The sequence below is a fragment of the Hyaena hyaena genome, unplaced genomic scaffold (assembly GCF_003009895.1).
Source record: "Hyaena hyaena isolate Hyena2069 unplaced genomic scaffold, ASM300989v1 scaffold_14, whole genome shotgun sequence".
In the NCBI taxonomy this organism is placed as follows: domain Eukaryota; kingdom Metazoa; phylum Chordata; class Mammalia; order Carnivora; family Hyaenidae; genus Hyaena; species Hyaena hyaena.
Genome location: NW_024080646.1, coordinates 3,402,549 through 3,421,792, shown reverse-complemented (window position 1 = coordinate 3,421,792; position 19,244 = coordinate 3,402,549). Strand labels below are relative to the sequence as shown.

The 19,244-nt window shown below is 42.2% G+C and overlaps 1 protein-coding gene across 1 annotated transcript in view; it reads left to right on the top strand.

Moving 5' to 3' along the window:
* The window catches only part of LAMA3 (laminin subunit alpha 3), a 276,412-nt gene that overhangs the window by 61,435 nt on the left and 195,733 nt on the right, over positions 1-19,244 (top strand). Inside the window, exons 3-7 of the mRNA XM_039217713.1 lie at positions 9,643-9,760; positions 10,686-10,804; positions 12,494-12,664; positions 15,147-15,238; positions 17,654-17,769. Coding sequence (XP_039073644.1) covers positions 9,643-9,760; positions 10,686-10,804; positions 12,494-12,664; positions 15,147-15,238; positions 17,654-17,769 — 616 coding nt within the window. The remainder of the gene's footprint in view (positions 1-9,642; positions 9,761-10,685; positions 10,805-12,493; positions 12,665-15,146; positions 15,239-17,653; positions 17,770-19,244) is intronic.

Here is a 19,244-nt window from a genome sequence, read left to right as displayed (position 1 = left end):
AAAAAAAAAAAAAAAAAACAACTTTGTAGGGGGAGCTTGGGTGGCTCAGCCGGTTAAGTATCTGACTTCGGCTCAGGTCATGATCTCACAGCTCCGGAGTTCGAGCCGGCCAGACAGAGACTGGAGCAGGCTTAGGATTCTGTGTCTCCCTCTCTCGCTGCCCCTTCCCTGCTCATACTCTGTCTTTCTCTCAAAAAATAAACATTAACATTGTTTTTAAAAAAAAAAAAAAGAAGGAGGTGCAATATTTCAGGTGGAGATCGAGAAGATAGTTGTAATATGAGTCTGAAGTTTACGTGAACGTCTGGGCTAGAGAAGTAAGTCGAGAGTCATGGTGTGATGTGGGGAGGCTGTAGTGCAAGTGAGGAAAGGCTGAGATCTGAACTCTGGGTGAGCTTGGTAGTGAGTGACAAGTGAGCAGATAGACAAGCCAGGGCGCATGTGCACTCTTGGGAGAAGTGTGCTGTGAAGAGAGGGTTTGGGTGGAAGGAGAGGCTTTTCTTGTCTTCGAGATGGAAGAGACTTTAAAAGCCAATGGGAAGGCTACAACAGAAGGCAGGAGGGGACCCAGAGTCCTGAGGGAGGGATTGGTTTTAGAGAAGAAGAGGATCCTTCCTCCACTGTGGCAAAGGGAAGAAGATGTGTAGTTGCAAATGGCTCATAGATTTGCAAAGGGAAGGGAAGGCAGTTCCTTTCTGGTAGTTCTGATTTTCTCAGTGAAAGAGAAGTCACCTCTGAGAGTTGGAGGAGCAGAGGTGAGATAATGGAAGGGGTTTGAGGAGCATGGAGAATCATGCTCAGAAAAGGGGCAGAAGCAAAGGTTTTGCACAGTCCGAAATATAGGCTGGCCTACAAAGGACACAGCTGTGGCTGGTACTGATGTACCGTCAGCCCTGAGTCTAGACTCGACTCAGTACACCCTTGCTGGGCTCTGCAACTGTCCCTAGAAGCCAGATAGTGCTGCCATCTTTGTTGCTTCCAGAAGGAATTCTTCATTGGCTGTTCCAGCACCTCTTTGTATCACTTGCTGTAGGAGCAAAATCTTGGAATGAGACTTCTGATTACCTGAGCCCGGGGCATGTACTCATATTGCCTTACTGCCCGCAGGAGCCAGGGAGCTGGCATTTTTAGCTTCTGAACTGCATTCCGTTCCCAGGAGGATTCATAAGGTGGGAAGGGCATTCGGGTCCTTGAAAGTCCCAATAAACATATGACAAATGCCTATCATGGCTCCTGCCCCACTCATACTCTGGATGGCAGATCCCAGACACCCAGGGAGCAGCGTCCTCGCCCAGAACTGGCCGTGATCTTTCTCAGGGTCGAGATGATGGCACTGCTGTTGCATGGTCTCTTCCTTTATTTGGGCTTGTTGTTGTGACAACCAGTAGAATGTCTCCTCAAATTGTCCACACACCGCAGCAGGGGGTACCATCCTCTCGGAGAACCGCACCAGATTTTGTGTTCGGGAGGCAGAAACCACTCTGGCCAAAGGATGAGTTCTAAGAATATTTAATCTGTAGCCCAGCTGATCTGAAATGACATGCCAGGTTAAAGTTCACTGTATTATTATTAAGTTCGTGTAATAAAACTTGGGTGACCATCATTACGGCCTACGGACATGTACAACTGTTGTTGAAAAGGCCTCTGAGGTGCCCTGTAGTGAGTAAGATAACGGATCAGTGGATACACAGCCAAAAGGATAATTTTAGCCTTAGGTAAAACTCTGATTTAGCCACGGTTGGTGAACTTAAGAAAGAAGTAACAGGAAAAAGGAATAGATATGCCCATTAAAAGTAGGAAAGGATCTACTTTTATGATGCAGGCCAGAAATGTTACAACTCTCTAGGCAGAAAGATATTGGTTAAGAGGAGGAGACTGGAGCATTATGGAGGGTGTAGTCTTCTCTTTTTTATAATTAAATTTTTTTTTGAGAAAGAGAATGAGTAGGGGAGGGGCACAGAGATTGAGAGAGAGAGAGAGAGAGAGGGAGGGAGAATCCCAAATAGGCTCCACAGTTACCTCGGAGCCCCATGCGGGGCTTGATCCCATGACCCTGGGATCATGACCTGAGCTAAAATCAGGAGTTGGAAGCTCAATTGACTGAGCTGCCCAGGTGCTCCAAGGAGAGTGTGGTCTTCTTTATGAAAAATGACAGTCACATCATTTTGAATCTGATTTAGGACAAATCACCATTACTGAGAAATAGTTTGTTGAAGTCTGGTATAAGCCATTTATAGAAATCAATCTATTTTTAGGAATCACTGAGTCTAAAAAATTTTAATCAGATTCAAGGAAGATTTTGATAACTTGGTTGCTGGTAATTAACATTGAGTTAGTGAAACCTGTTTGACTGACTGTGTAACTTCCCTTGTTCTGTATAGTTTGTCAGACAAATTCTTAGGCTGCTTTTCAGATCAGTGAGTGAACCAAATGCCACGGGCAATTTTCTTACAGAAAACTCCCTGTGTTTTACAGGGAAAATCAGGTCTAGATGAAAAAAGAAAAAAAGCCTCAGAGAGTTAGAGTAACCACACAGAGGGGGATAAAGTATAAGTTGTCATTAGGAAATTGGACTCAGTTCTTGGGTTCCAGGAGGCTTTAGCTTATTTGAAACCACCACCAAATCCATTTTGTAAATTGTGACTTCTAGGTGAAATGTTCTTGAGGAACATGCACTAGTCTCAAATTCTGGACTTTGAGTCTACTTTGGGAATAATGCTTAAGGTCCACAAAGACTGAGAATCACGCTGTATGTTATTAATTATTTTTTTCTCCTGAGTTAAGAATTCATCAGTAATAAAATATAGATGTGAGTGTTTGACCTTTTCTCTACATTTCAGGGGTTTTTTTCCTTGAAATCTTCCTTTAAAAAAATAGTAGGCTTGTCATTTTCCAAGTCATTGGAGTGTTCCAAATCTTTAGACTCATTGTTGCTTTAGGGTTGTTATTTCTTAGGCTATTGTAGTTATTTTTTTTTTATTGTAGTTATTTTTAATGAGGAAGCGAGAGACTCTTGATTCTCCTTCCCAGTTTCTACCCTCATCTTTGCCTCCTGCTGACTGGAACCTTAATTCCTTAAAAAGAATCCAGGGAGACATGGTGTTGGTATGTAAACCCTGGGTAGACTGTCCTGTGGGATAGAGTAGAAATCTGTGTTATTCCAAGGCAGGGGAAGTGGATCTACGAGAGAAAGTTTTTGACAAAACACCAAGGAAGCATAATGGCTGGAACATGGCAGCAATGCAGTGGGTTTCCTCTCAAAAAGAGATTCTTGGGTGAAGGTTCTTAAATTGGGTGAGTGGTGGACCTAGGGACCTCTTGAGTCCCTTCCTGTAAGTTTCTGGGATGATCCACCTTCCCTCCCCACAGGTGAGCAGGTGCTTCTGCGAGATAGTAAGAGGCACGGTGGGACAAAGTGACTTTGCTCCTGAGCTGAGCACACTCATTTTGATGGTGCCAGAGACTGGGGTTATCAGCCCCAGGTGATGATAAACCCACAAGAACAGGGTGCCTTTGCGGTGCCTTTGGCAGATGTGTTCTGAGGACCAGGATTAAAAGGATCCTTCTTCAGGCCAGCTGAGTTATATTTTCATCACTGACTTTGATTGTTTTATGAGGACAATCCATACAGGGTTGTATGGAATCTCAAACAGAGTTACTAAAATAGTTTAGTTTCACTCAATCTGCATTTTTCCTTCTCAATTAACATTTTTTTTCTATAAAATTAGCTCCTTAGATAAGTTTTCCAAATGGGCACCAGGCACAGAAGAAGTTTACTGGTTTGGTTCCATATTTTGGAACTGACTTTTCATAACTTGTGTTCATAATTTTACATGGAGAGTGGAAATGTTTACAATTTAGCTAATAAAAATAAATGTTTCAAGGTGCCTCTCTTCCGGTTACTGATTAATGACAAAGGCAAAAAGATAACGATGGGGAAGTCTGCTGGATAACTCTTGAGACATAGGATCAAACATGGCATCACTGATAATAGGACCACGTGGCACCTCGTGCCCTCTAGCATGATGCCATGAGAAGAAAGGGTCACTCAGGGAGCAGTCTTGCCAAACTGCTTCTTCTGAATCAGATCATGAGAAAATAATCAGACAAACTCAGATTGTGGAACCTTCTGTTATAGAAAGGACCTGGACTCTTCTTAATGTCAGGAAAGACAAAAACCATGGGGGGTGCTCTAGGTTATAGGACACAAAAGACTTGATAAGTACGTGGTGCATGTAGTCCTGGATTGGAATCCCATGGGTGTTCTTAGGAGAATCAAGGAAGCTGGTATATGGACAGTGTGTTAGGTAATATTTTTGTACAAATGGTAAAACTTCTTAGGCATCAAAATGTTAAGTGTGTATAGAAACGTCTGTGTTCTTGTGATATACCTGCTGAAATATTTAGAGTTGAAGCATAATGATGTCTGAAACTAACTTGCAAAGATTCGAAAAGAGAGAGTATGTGTGCATGCACGTGCAGAAAGAGCGTGTGTGAGAGAGAGCACAAGTGTGGCAAAATGTTAACGTTTTGTGCATCCAGTGAAAAGTGTATGAATATCCATTGTACCATTCTTTGAGCTTTCCTGTAGGGTTGAAAATCATGCAAAATAAAATGCTGGAAAAAGTAAATTAGACATTTTACTCCATATGTTTCTCAAAACTTCAAGCTGTTAGAGCAGACTGATTTCATATCATAAACTTAAGACTATTTTGGTGGAGGGTATACTATTTAGTTGAGTGAGAAGCAAATTCTGGATGTGACTTTAAATACATTTGCATAGCACTTTTCAATTTCGCGTGTCCCGTTTATCCATTTCATTTCAATTTACGAGCATTTATTAAGCACCTATTCTGTGGACACAGGAGTGATTAAGACTCAAATGTGGGAACAACAGATGAAAGTGAATCTATGTCACAGAGCATGATGGATGCTGTTTTAGATGAGAACATAAACTTTGTATATGACATGGATGTTATTGCTCCTTATTTACTTAACCAATATTTTTTATGATCATTTTATGTTACCATTTTATGTGCCAGGAGATAAAATCTCAGAGTGGATCAGCAAGGTGCTTGAGTCACGTGCCCAGCAGGTGACAAGGCAAGGATTCACTGCAGGGGGTTCTCCTACATCCGTAGCAGTCCACTGCTGAGCTTGGGTCCTAGATGGGACACTCAGGGGTTCCCCTCTGCCTCCTGAACTTGGAGGCAGCTACACAACTTTAATATTCATCCGTCCATGCATTCATCCATGCCTGCATCCATCCATCCATTCATCCATCCACAGTATTTATTGAACATGTACTGCGTGCCATCTGGGAAGGCTCTGAAATGATGGGCTGCAGTGAGCTGGGATTTCAGAGGCTTCAGAATGGGGAGCATTGGCAGAGAAGCAAAGGTCAGATGGTACCATCTTGTCTCATCTGCTCACTTTAAAGGCGTTTGAGGTCAAAGTGCCTCATTACCTATTATGATTATTATCTTCTTCTTAAAATATTATTTAAAAGACTACTTTGCGTCCCCAACTGATTGATCACGAACAAAGTTTGAGCCCTCTTCATCTCTTCCAGAATCACATGGAGAGAAGACTACAGCTCAGTCCTTCCTGGTCATTTCTTCCTTTGATTCCCAAGTATTATTTCTCTGAAAATGCACAGTTCTGCTGTTGCCATTTTGCATCTAGAGATTTCATAGTCTGGTACTTTCTAACCTCATGAAGTCCCCATCTTTATGTCCATGAATCTCATATGTCACTCATGAATGCCTCGAAGAATTTTGAGCGATCAAGGAGCAAACATAAGTAACTCATAATGGGAGTTTAACAAAAGGAGCCGTGTGTGTGTGTGTGTGTGTGTGTGTGTGTATTTACTTACAATGTTTGTTTTTGAGAGAGAGAGAGAGAGAGAGCAGGGGAGGGCAGAGAGAGAGGATGACATAGCACAGAGCCAGATGCGGGGCTCAAACTCACAAGCTGTGAGATATGACCTGAGTCAAAGTCAGATGCTTCACTGAGCAACTCAGGTGGCCCTGGGAGGAGTCATTTAAAAGGCAAGTGATTTTAAATGATCAGGTAAAAAAAAAAAAAAAATTCCTACCTGTTGGTTGGACTTGCATGACCTGAGCTGTAAACCTACTTCAGGAACCACTCACTGTGCCTTGTAGTGACATGTAGAATCTCAGAGGACATTTGCGGCAGAGCTGGAGTTCTCGGTGAGAACTGACTGCAGGTTATACAGCGCAAACCGTAGGGTCTGGTCGTGCAAGTGGAGTCAGAAGAAACAAAGCGCCCCCAGCAATGGTTAGGGCACTCAAACATGTGTTGAGGAACCTCGGAAACCAGTTCCTCAGATGAAAATGGAAGGGGTATCCCATCCCATGGGCACTGGAAGATGAGTTGGTGGGATCAGTGAGCTTACTAAAATTAGTGCAACTTTGGAAAACCAGTGCACTCAAATAATCCTTGATATGTATTAAAACATATCTCCCCTTCTCCAGGATCCCTATAATGGAATCTTAGGATGTTTGGAAATAATGGTATTTGGAAGTTTTTTGATAATTTACTTCCCCTACAATGAAACAGGTCAGGTATTAAGTACCTCTTAGGTTCTATGGCTTAACTAATGATCAGTGAGCAGAATACATATACGCTCAGGATTTTTATGCCTAGAGTACTTGGACATATTACTTAACCTCTTGAGAGAGAATGTTGTGAGATATCTCATGTAGTACCTGGAATATAGTAACTGTTAGATCATAAGCTATTAAGTAAATACTTTGTTTTTGGGGTGTGTGTATGCTGTGATTGTAAGCTCTTTAGGGAAGAAGTTAAGCATGCTTTGAATGATTCCTGTATCCAAAAATGTTTCCTTTTTATCCTATCTTACTCATATCTAAAGGCGGTCTTACTTTGATGCCATCTAAGAGATATGCAAATAGTTTTCAGGGAAATACATTTGTAGTGATTTTCTAAACTTGGGAGTTCTGGGATTTCCTATGAATTCCTTCACTATGTAATAATGGGGTGTGTCTTTTGGAAATTATTTCTAGCTTTAGGTATCGCTTTATGGTTTTCAGAGTCCCTTACAATTCCTAATTAGTTTTTCTCCATGAGGTTGGATTATTTATTTCCAAGGATCAGTAAACGATCTGGAAACATTAATCTGAGCCAGGGACACAGCTTTTTTTCAAGATCAAAGAACAAGTGTTTGACTGGGACAGAACTGGTTGAATTTAGGGTTTTCAGTAATTGGTGTGACAGTTCTTCCTTCTGCAGAGAATAAGACAAGGGGCTTCTAGGAAGGACAAAGGGTAATCTCTGTGACCAAGAGCAGTGGTTCTCAAAGTGTGGCTTAAAACCCACTGAGGTCCCCGAGACCTTTCAGGAGGTCCACAAGCCTTGAGATCTTCCGTTCTCCCGTAACAGGTCTATGTGAAGCCAGATTTTCGTTAAACACGTCAATCAAAACAATATGACACAACAAACTGAATACAGAAGCAGATAAGAGAATCCGGCTGTCTTCTTTTTTTTTTTTTTTTAATGTTTTATTTATTTCTAGGAGAGAGAGAGAGAGACAGCGTGAGCAGGGGAGGGTCAGAGAGAGAAGGAGTCACAGACTGAAACAGGCTCCAGGCTCTGAGCTGGCAGTCAGCACAGAGCCGAATGCAGGGCCTGAACCCAGGAACCACGAGATCATGACCTAAGCGAAAGTCGGACACTTAACCAACTAAGCCACCCAGGCGCCCCCGGCTGTCTTCTATTAATGCACACATTTAAAGAGACTTTAAGGGGCGCCTGGTGGCTCAGTCAGTTGAGTGTCCGGCTTTGGCTCAGGTCATGATCTCACCTCTCGTGGGTTCGAGCCTCGCATCGGGCTCTGTGCTGACAGCTCAGAGTCTGGAATCTGCTTTGGATTCTGTGTCTCCCTCTCTCTCTGCCCCTTCCCCACTCACAGTCTCTCTTTCTATCAAAAATGAATAAATGTTAAAAAATTTTTTTAAAAATTAAAAAAATAAAGTGACTTTAAAAATTTAAAGCAAAGCCACTTCTCTCTGTACAGTTTTTAAGTTTTGGAAAGTATAGTAATTTTTTAATAAAAATATGGTGTTTATGTTAACATGTAGTGAGTTTATTATTTTAAGTGAATTAGTAATAGATTTTTCAGTTTTCTCAGCTTTTATATTTAATATGGGTACATTACCTAGACATATAACCCACATAAACAAAAGGTTTTAGAGGTTCTCGATAACCATTAGAAGTGTGAAGGGATCCTGAGACTAAAATTTGAGAACCATTGTCTGAAAGATTTTGGCTTCTAGTACCAGGTTTGGAACACTTACAACTAGCTACTAGTTCTAAGACTTTTTTTTTTTTTTTAAGGTTATTTTTGAGAGAGAGAAAGAGGCAGAGTACTAGTGAGGGAGGGGCAGAGAGAGGGAGACACAGAATCCGAAGCAGGCTTCAGGCTCTGAGCTGTCAGCACAGAGCCTGATGCGGGGCTCAAACTCACGAACAGTGACCTGAGCCAAAGTCAGATGCTCAACTACCTGAGTCACCCAGGTGCCTCTAGACTTTTTTATTTTTTAAAAATATGTGACTTTTACCATATCATTGTATATAAAACATATAAAGAGGAAACTCCCTTATTTTGTCCCTAAGAAATGAAAGGATCTCACAAAGTTTGAGTACTGCCTCCTCCTCTAACTAGATGCACTCAATGTTCAAATTACTCTATTGGGCTAGTTTATAAGGTGGAGGAGTCCTCTTCTGAAAGTCCCTGTTGGCTCTGTTACTTGGGATCAGGGAGCGTGGGGGGTTGGAGAGCATGGGGTATTGAGATAATCCTCATTCATTGACCTGTCAACACATTTAACACCTGTATTTGTTGTCATACCAGGTTCTTTGGGAAATATATAGACTTTCAGGGCTCAAAATCCAAGCCATATAAGTTTTCGGGGAAGGGGTAAGAGTAGACCTGCAAGGATGCCTGAGGTCCATCGTGGAAGGCATGTTGGGATTTACGAGGGGGAAGGCAAAGAAAGGACCAAAGTCTCCTGTGTGTCTTCCATACTTCTGCATAGTCCTGGTCATAGGCAAAAGAGTAATGAGGATGAATGAGAAAATCAAAAAGAGGGAGAAAAATCCAGAAAAAAGGAGACAGTGGCGATGGTGCCGGGGAAGAGGTGATATTACTCTACCAAAGAGCTTCTTTGCTCTCAGTTCTGCAGCTGTGAGCTCTTCAAGACCTGGAGCCAACCAGAGGCCATGACACTCCTGGGAGACACTGTGGACTGTACTGTTGGCTCTTGGTCCTGGGAGGGCTTAGCACAAGATGCTTGCTCCTTGATATAAAATTTTCCAAAGGTACAGACTTTAAGATACTGTATAGGCTTGTTAAAAATCAAGGGTAAAATGAATAAGGTGTGACAAAGATTGATGTATACATCTGGGTGGAGAAAGAAAAATGACGATTTAGTTTTGAACATGAAAAGCTTGAAGTCTGCACCGAGACAGAGTTGCCCAACGGGGAGTTAGAAATAGGATCTGGATCTTGGGAGAGGGGTGGTTAGATGTGTTGCCTTGAATCAGCATCACATAAAGGTGGATGGTTGTATAATAACTGCATCTCCTTTGTTTTATCAGCTTTTCCATGTGGCCTATATTATAATTAAATTCGCAAATTCTCCTCGCCCTGATCTTTGGGTCCTGGAAAGATCAGTAGACTTTGGCAGCACCTACTCACCTTGGCAATACTTTGCCCGTAAGTAATCTTGCTTATTACTGTGTTATGAGGGTCTTTAATTGTTTGCAACAGATCACACTGGATTTAACTAGAAAATTAGTCTCTTGGTTTGGCTCATTTTTAACTTTCCAGGTCAGTGTTAACTTTCTGGTTTACTCTCAGAACATTCTTATTACTCAAGCATGTGTGCATTAATTCCAGGGCTACACATGCAGAACTGAGGTTGAAATGCCTTTTACGATAAAGCTTTTACCACTGTTTAGGAAGGAGTAGTGTACCTGTAACTGGGCCATAGCCCCAGTCCGTTCCCTTTTATGTAGATTCAGGGACTAAGTTCCTTCTTCATGGATTCTGCATCTCACATTGTTTACCTTGACCCTGTTATCTTCAACTAACAAAGGATGTCAGTGTCTCTGAAGCCTATGATGCAGTGAGATGGGTAGGCATTTTGCTTACTGAGGCACTGGGCTTTCCATGAATGCTCCTTAGAGGGCAGACTTGCCTAATGCGGAGGGAGGAGTTAGAACCACATCTCCAGACATTTTTGTTGAAAGTAAGTGGCCTGACATGGTATTTTCTTTCATGAATTAAAAACTTTATTCTAAGCTTTTTTCTAAAAATCTTAAATGCTTCTCTGTTCTTTCCTTCTGATGTATTTTGTTAAGAAAACATAAGATTTCTTTATTTTTTATTAGTTTTAAAAATGGTTATTTATTTTGAGAGAGAGAAAGAGAGAGAGAATCCCAAGCAGGCTACATGCTGTCAGTGCGGAGCCCAACGTGGGGCTTGATCCCATGAAGCATTGAGATCATGACCTGGGCCAAAACCAAGAGTCAGAGGCTCAACCAACCCATCCACCCAGGCGCCCTGGAAAAATAAGATTTCTCAATAGATTTACAAAAAGATGATAATATTTTATAGTATTAAAATGTTTTGTTCCTAGACTCTAAAGTAGATTGTTTGGAACAATTTGGGCAGAAGGCAAATATGGCTATCAGCCAAGATGACGATGTACTTTGTACTACTGAATATTCCCGGATTGTACCTTTGGAAAATGGTGAGGTAAGTTGATATGGGAGGATGGGACAGATAGGACTCAGAAAGGAACATGAGGATATAAACATTTTCGTAACTGTGAAACTTGCACTTTCAACATCTAACATAGATCACGATGGAAACCAGAACTTGGAATTAACTAGTAAAGGAATCACATCAAAGACTCCCAGAATGAGTTGGGTTGGAAATTCCTTTTTTTTTTTTTTTTTTAAATTGAGGTATAATTGACATTGGAGGTTCTATTTGAGGTCTCAAATTCTCTGGAAGTCAGGATTCTGGAATCAAGGCGCACAGGTCTTAAACTGTCTTTTCTGGTAGAGTGTTTAGAAAGTGGGTTGCTGGTGACTGAGGTGAAGACCCCTCCTACTGCCTCACAAACAAATATCCCCCTTCAGAGTGAGGAGATGAGGGGTAGGTGATGGGAGGAATCTCTGGTCCTTCTGGGCAGGGTGGGAATCATCTGTAAGGGAGGAAAGAATTGCTGTCCCTTTGAAGTTGCATTTGGTCCTAGTGAAGTCAGCTAAGCCATTGTTATGGGAGATGGGAAGACAGAATGGGGAAAATTGGAGAAGAATTCCATGGAAAGTGAGGCCATCATGAGCATGAAGGGAATGACAAATGAACTTTTTTTTTTAAAGTTTGTTTATTTTTTAGAGAGAGTGAGAGAGAGTGCATGTGCTTGCAAAGGGGGGAGGGGGAAGGACAGAGAGAGAAAGGGAGAAAGAATCCCAAGCAGGCTCTGCACAGCCTGACGTGGGGCTCGATCTCACAAAACATGAGATCATGACCTAAGCCAAAATCAAGAGTTGGATGCTTAGCCAACTGAAACACCCAGGTGCCCCTCAGATGAGCTTCTTTAAGGATGCCAGGCTACCTGTTTTAGGTGGAGCGATCTTTCTTAGCAGCTCTATCCAGTATCTTCCAATGATAGGTGAGTGGTTCATGTCTCTAATTGTTGGCACTTGGGCTTTATCACGTCAAGCTTTAAAACCAAACCTCAGGGGCCCCTGGGTGGCTTAGTCGGTGAAGCGTCTGACTTTCACTTAGGTCATGATCTCGCGGTTCGTGGGTTCGAGCCCCGCATCGGGCTCTGTGCTGACTGCCAGCTCAGAGCCTGGAGCCTCTTTCAGTCTGTGACTCCCTCTCTCTCTGACCCTCCCCGGCTCACGCTGTCTCTCTCTCTCTCTCCTAGAAATAAAAACATTAAAAAAAAATTAAAAAGAAAAAACAACAAAAAACCAAACCTCGGTTTTACATAGACCTTTTTGTCTTTTCCAGTCAGCTAGAGACTTCCTGTCTTTCAGCTTCATTTAGGTTTTTAGGTAACTTTCGCTTTGTTTCTTTGATTCAACCAAAAGTTGTTTTCTCCTGTTTATAGATTTTAACATTATATTTTCAACATTTCATAGTATTACAACCCCATAACTACACTGATAGAACAAAGGATTTGGAAATGAAATGGTAACATTTTTTGAGAGCCCAGGTTTTAAGGAGAGATAGTCAGAATTTGAAACTGGGAACGGGAAGGGAAGACAAAACTAGCAATGATATTTTTAGACATAAACAAGATCCAAGACCACCTACAAACTCTAACGGCTCAAAGAAACCAAGTGCTTTGGGGCATGTTATTTTTACTTCCTTGTGGCTATATTTTCATGAAAGCACTTTTTCCCCTTCTGTGTGTGATTACTTTAGATTGTGGTGTCCTTGATAAATGGTCGACCAGGTGCAAAAAATTTTACTTTCTCTCACACCCTGAGAGAGTTCACCAAAGCTACAAACATCCGCCTGTGTTTTCTCCGAACTAACACCCTTCTTGGACACCTCATTTCCAAAGCACAGAGAGATCCAACTGTCACTCGGCGGGTGAGTAGTGTTTCTAAGCGTCTATTGAGCTGTTTTTGTTACTTTTTTTGCTTATCAAATTAACTGCCTTTCAAGTAATCTTAATAGCCAGTAATGGTGTCGGCATAGGAGTGGTTCTGGTATGAAATCCTAGATGTAACATTGAAGTTCAGTTGTTGAAGAAAAATCGTTCTATTCAAAGAAGGTGAAGTCACCCGTCTGGTGTTAGCCTGCCATTATGACAAATAATACCCAAGTCTCAGAGGCGTAACAAAATGCAGGTTAATTTTTTGTTCATCTCACAGTCCAATGTGGGTCAACAGGTGGAATTGGCTCCATGCAGTCATTCAGGGAACCAGGCTCTTTTTGTGTAGAGGTACAGGCATCCTGTAGTACCTTGAGTCCACCTCTAGATCCTCTATACCTGGTCAGCAGATGAGGAAAGAGCGAGAGCATAGAGAGGACCCACCTGCTCCTGACCGCACAGGTGACCTCCATTGGCAAGAATTGGCGGCATAGCCCCACCCATAAGCAGGAGGCCGGGTGATGTAATCCAGCCACAGTGGAGGGGACGTGGGTGTTGTGAGCACTAGTGCTGCCTACTGCATTGGGTAAACATCTCTCACTCTCAGTGTTTGCATGGTACCCCTGCGTCCTGGGCAGAGAGGGGGTCAGCAGACTAAATATCTTAAACTCACTCTTCTCTCACCCTCTGATCTGCTGGTGTCTCCCATTGGCCAAACCCAACAGGAAGCCAGTGGGCAAGAGACCCTCGTGGTAGCCCATAGGGTTCAGCCCTAGAGCAAAAGTTAGCAAGAGAAAGAGAAAGGGGGTCCTGGAGAGTGGACCTAGAGGGTGAATGAAGACGCACAGGGTACCTTATAGAGTTTGGTTTCTCATGTGGGCCATATCAGAGAGCTGGAAGAGGAAGGCAGAGAGATAAGTAGGTTTTGTTACAGTTTTGATCGTTTTCTAGAAAGGCAAGTCATCTTGGGTGTAGGTGGCTTGCCTGCTGCATTTTGTGCCCCCTTAGCTCTCTCTGAGCTGCGGTAGGGAGGCCTACATTGGATACCAGGATGAAATGTACAGGGGAGAGCTGGGCTTTCAGGTAGACTGTAACCCAGACCAGGTTTTCCAGTTCCCAGATATTTTGCGGAGCCTCGACACAAATGTACCTCACCATCATTTTCCTTTAATAGTCTTTTCTGAGGTTGCAAGATTTGTACTCATATGTATGTATATTTTTTACTTAGGTGAATGTAGTTTTCTCTGTGAAGGCTCATCTCACATATAATCTGGATGCTCCTCATGCCAACGTAGGTTGCCTTTTGAAGTGGAGGAACAGAATATACCAGAATATCACACTCTCATGTGCTGCTTGGGGTGAAGTCTGAGTGTTTCTCTCCCTTGCTGCTTGCTGCCCTTAACACATGTGTAGAGAGAAACTTCTGTGACGATCTGCACGAGAGCTCCTAGTGTTAACCTGTCCTAGAAAACCCTTTAATACTGAATTTATCCATATTAACAACAGGCATTGTTAATATCTTCAGACCTAGTGAGACTTTGGCTGGATGCTTAGACACTTTAACAGGTGTTCGTTGGAAATCAGAACAGAAGCTTTCCACTGAGTGGATAGAGGGCTTTAAGAAGTGACTGATTGCAGCAGCAGCGACACAAAGATACAAAAAACTCTTGTCCTTGTGAATTCAAAAACTTCTTTTCGCTGGCAGCAGGGCCTCATGAGAAAGATTCTACACCCCTAGATTCCTCTCTGGGCCATGTGCAACTCCTGCCAAGTCTGAGAAGGAAAGGAGCTGGCAGATAGTGCCACCTGTCGTTGCTAGTTGGGAAGTCTCCAGCATACTGGGGGCCGTGCCTGGACGCTGACATGGCTTCCCAAATCTGTGGCCTGTCTAGGGGCTGATCCCCAGCAGAGTCTGAAGCCTCCTCTATCTGGCCCTTGGGAACTTGAACGCTGCCTTCGTTCTTATTAACCCTGAGCTAGCCCGGCTTTGACAGCTGCTGGTGGCCCGGCCAGCCTCGGCACTGTATCTGCTCCATTGCTGTAAATATTCTTTCCTTTTCCTGAGCCTGCACGTACTGGGTGCAACGTTTTTGATATTAGAAAGTTGTTTTTGGTAAATAAATGTGTTGGATTTATGAAACCCAGACTGACATAGAAAAGTGACTTGGGAGTCCCTTAATCCTTTTCCAACAGGCTATACTAGAGTGTGCTTATTTTCCAAGGCAATTTCCCTCCATTCTTTTAAAGCCTTGGACTTTTAAAAATACACAATTTCAGCAATATGCTATGACATTTGATTGAGGAGTGTTTTATTTTATAAGAGAAGTTACATCCAAATGCTGCTCCCTTTTGATTTAAGGTAGGCTCAAGAATACAGGGTGGAAGGGAAGAAGGTCGATACAGGTGTGAGTTACATATGAGTAGAGCGAAATTTGTTGCTGTTTAGTAAAACGGAGACTACTGTCTTCTGTTATATAGTATTATTACAGCATAAAGGACATCAGCATTGGTGGGCGGTGTGTTTGCAACGGCCATGCAGAAGAGTGCAATGCAAACAATCCTGAAAAATTGTAAGTACATTGTACACATATTTTTCAGCCTTGCTGTGAATGTCTCATTGTTTCAGTAGATGTTTGAGTGTCATTAAATATTTCTAAGTTCTTGCCTTCCATAGGAATGTTTCACTGTCAACAAATAAATGGTGTGTGTATTTCTCCCCTCCTCTGGCTCTGCACTTGCTTCCACGTTCCCCAACCAGCCCGTGGCAGATATGGCTAATCAATCACAGGGATCTGGGTGTGGGCCCTCATACCCAGGTAGTGCCCCAGGCATCCACGAATAATTGATAAGAGTTAGCAAGAGAAATAAAACCTGTTTGTCACCCCTGGTCTGATGAGATTGGGAGTATACGTTTTCAAATCCTTTCTTCTTTTCATTGTGGTAAAATACCACATTGCGGTAAAAATGTAGTGTTTACTATCTTAACCATTTTTACGTGGTAGTGGCTTAAGTGCAGTAGGGTCAAGTTGTACAGACAGTCTCCAGAGCTCAATTTATCTTGCAAAACTGAAACTATCCCTATTAAACAACAAACAGCTCCCCATTCCTCTTCCCCAGCCCCTGACAACCACTTTATTCTTTTCTGTCTTTACAAATTTGACGACTCTAGGTACTTTATATGAGTGGAATCACACAGTATTTGTCTTTTTGCAACTGGTTTCTTTCACTTCATATAATGTCCTCAAGGTTCATTTGCGTTGTAATCTGTGTCAGAATTTCCTTTATTTTAAAGGATGAATAATATTTCATTATGTATATACCATATTTCACCTGTCCATTCATCTGTTGATGGATATTTGGGTTACTTCCACCTTTTGGTTATAGTGAAGGACGCTGCCATGAACTTGGGTGCACCCATTTTGTTTTTAATTGAGATCTTTTTTACATACAATAAGATGCATGGATATTAAGTGTTCAGCAACTGTAGACACTCGTGTTATCAATACAAGAGGGATGCTTTTGTGGCTGGAAATGATTGGATGCTAGATATAGTAATAGTTTTCTTTCGATGTTTTGTTTAGAATAGATAATTCCCCATGAACAGCATTTAGCAGAGACGTTTTACTTTTTTTTCACTTTATTAATGATTTATTTTTTACTTTACATCCAAGTTAGTTAGCATATAGTGCAACAATGATTTCAGGAGTAAATTCCTTAATGCCCCTTACCCATTTAGTCCATCCCCCCTCCCCACAACCCCTCCAGCAACCCCCTGTCTGTTCTCCATATTTAAGAGTCTCTTCTGTTTTATCCCCCTCCCTGTTCTTATATTATTTTTGCTTCCCTTATGTTCATCTGATTTGTATCTTTAAGCAATTCTTTGTGGGTACCAGTATGATTCAAACTGGTACCCATCCTTTATTTTTCCTTTTGCAAGAGTAGAAAAAACTTTTTATCTGTCAATGAGAGTATTTGGAATATATGTTCTTCAAGCAGTCTTCCCTAAATTCTTTCAGTTCACTTTATGCAAATACGTTATTGGCAGTGAGCTGCAATTGTCTCTCTGATAAAAGTCCATGTGGATTCTAGCAACGATGAAAGTGTGGTCAGTGAAATCTGTGTCCATTTACTTTAACAGGCAGCCACTGGGAGAGGGATGATACCTTCTCTTTGGAGTATAACTGAGTATATGCCATCCCCCACCCCCACCCCCTTTTCCCTCAGAAGAGTTGGGAGAATTCCCACAGGCACAGCAGCAGCTGTTCTGAATCCTCTTTCAAGCACAGATGAGTGAGAGCACAGAGCCTGGAGTTCTCCAATACCATGGCAATGTTTTTATTTTAACTTGGAAACATTTTAAGGCCAATGTGTAATTCTTTGAATGCAGATTTCTAGACTGTTACCCCTCTGCCTTGCTGAGTAATCTCAGTTTCTTGGCCCTGCCAGGAGCTGTTTGTTGGATCTGGGGCAGCCTCTTGGAGCAGGGTTTTCTGAGATCTTGTTAGAAACCGGCTCTTGGATTTGGTGGATCTCTGTGCATGACCCCAGGCTGAGAGCAAGGAACCTGAGCTGACCTTTCTCACAGGGCTGCTCAGGATCCTTGTGAAGATGTGTGACTGAACACATTCTAGTATACTCAGCACTTGCTTGCTCCTGGGTTCACTGCCTGTTACCTACGGTGGTACAGAAGAAAGAGCTGGGACGTTGGAGTCAGACGAACTTAGGTTTGAAGTCTGGCTCTCCGTTTATCATCACTTGACCTCTGGCAAGTGTTTTGGCTTCTCCAAATCTTATAGTGTCACAATCTATAAGATAAAGATGATAGGCAGGATGAGAGGGGGACTTGAAGTGATATATGCAATGTGCTTCCTAAGTATTCTGTGAATGGTACCTTGGGTAACTCTGATGACGGTCAGGTGTTCACACAGGAACTATTCATCTTAATCAGAACGTTTGAATAACTGAGATGTGCTTCACATGCCCAGGTTTCGGTGTGAATGCCTGCACCACACCTGTGGGAAGACGTGTGATCGCTGTTGTGCCGGATACAATCAGAGGCGCTGGCGGCCCGCCACGTGGGAGCGGAGCAATGAGTGTGAAGGTGAGCGCTGGGGGAGAGGCACCAGGAAGCGAGGCCCCGCCCACACTTCTGCCCTGTTTCTCCCTGAGGACTGGTGCTAAGTACCTCCCCCCACTCGGGAGTTTATGAAGAGGATGGGGTCCTGTCAGGCTTAGGAACTCAGGTCTGTAATGGAAAACTCACAGACTGGAGGCAAAAGTGCCCCATTCCAAATTCAGATATGAACATGAGAGCAAAAATAACAGCAGTAGTAATTGCTAATATGTATTAAGCATTCACGTAATGCTGGCCTCTCCTTTTTTAGCCGTCTAAAATACAGCGTAGCCACTGTTAAATTGTAAACACTCACCATTTCTTAGGATGCAGTACTAGATAGGGATCCTAACTATTTTGAGACAGAGATTAGGAGAAGGTAGTGAGATTGGTGTCTATACTGAGGGCAGGACGCAGGGAGCGGTGAGGATTCTGCAGTAGGATTGAGGCAGGTCCAGGGTGAAGGGGACCAGAGAAGGAAGGAAAAAAGATGAAAATGGCTGCTTTTATTCATGGTGTGTAATATAACGTAAGAAAACTTTTAACAAGCCCTAAGACATCCAACTGAAAATTTTCTCTTAAACTGATCTAGGAAAGCACATATTTATGTCAGTTGCTGAAAACATTTTTGTAAGTTTTATTTATTGGCTTTGGAGACTGTGGGCTATTTTTTCCTGTATATTTTTAGCATTTGAAGATGGTTTGCCTGTTTTAAATGACCAAAAAGTATTCAGATCCAGGTTTGTTGAGCTAGGTGGGAAAGAAAGAATCTATACCTTCTATTTTTTTGGCTAAATGTTTTTTGTAACTGTTAAGAGTTAAGACTGATATGGTCTCTGGCTGGCAAACACTAAAAAGGATTTTTATTGAGGAGTTCGGAAAGTGCTTTGAGAGGTTCTAACGTTGTTGTGAAGTGTTGATACTGCCCAAGCTGGACGCCCAGGTGCATCTCTGTCTAGGTCCACGATTGTTACCAGGTTGGCCCTTCTCATTTTCACAGCTAACAGATTCCCTCTCAGTGACTTCCTCGTTCCTCACCCCTGGATAATGGGATCAGAAAGAGGGAAAGGTAATGATCAGGAATGGTTTCTTCCAGGGCTTTTGAGTACCAGTCTAGGACATTTTGACTGAATGAGTGTTATCATATGAACTCCAACATTAGCAGTTTGGTTGGTTTTCTAGATTAGTGGAATCCTTCAGTGAATGCATGACATGCTTATTAACTCCAGCACATAGGAAAATTAAAAAATTTCCCATCATAAGTTTTTAAGCTGTGTAAACTTGTCAGAGTGATCACAAGTGACAAAAAACAGGATATGGAAATTAGACCTATTAAGATCCATTCATTAGATGCTTTCTAAATTGCATTTGAATTAGTGCAATTCAAAACGAACAGAATTCTTGAGAAATAACTAATGTAGTAAATATGAATGCCTTGAATTTTTTTTTAAATCATGGCACCA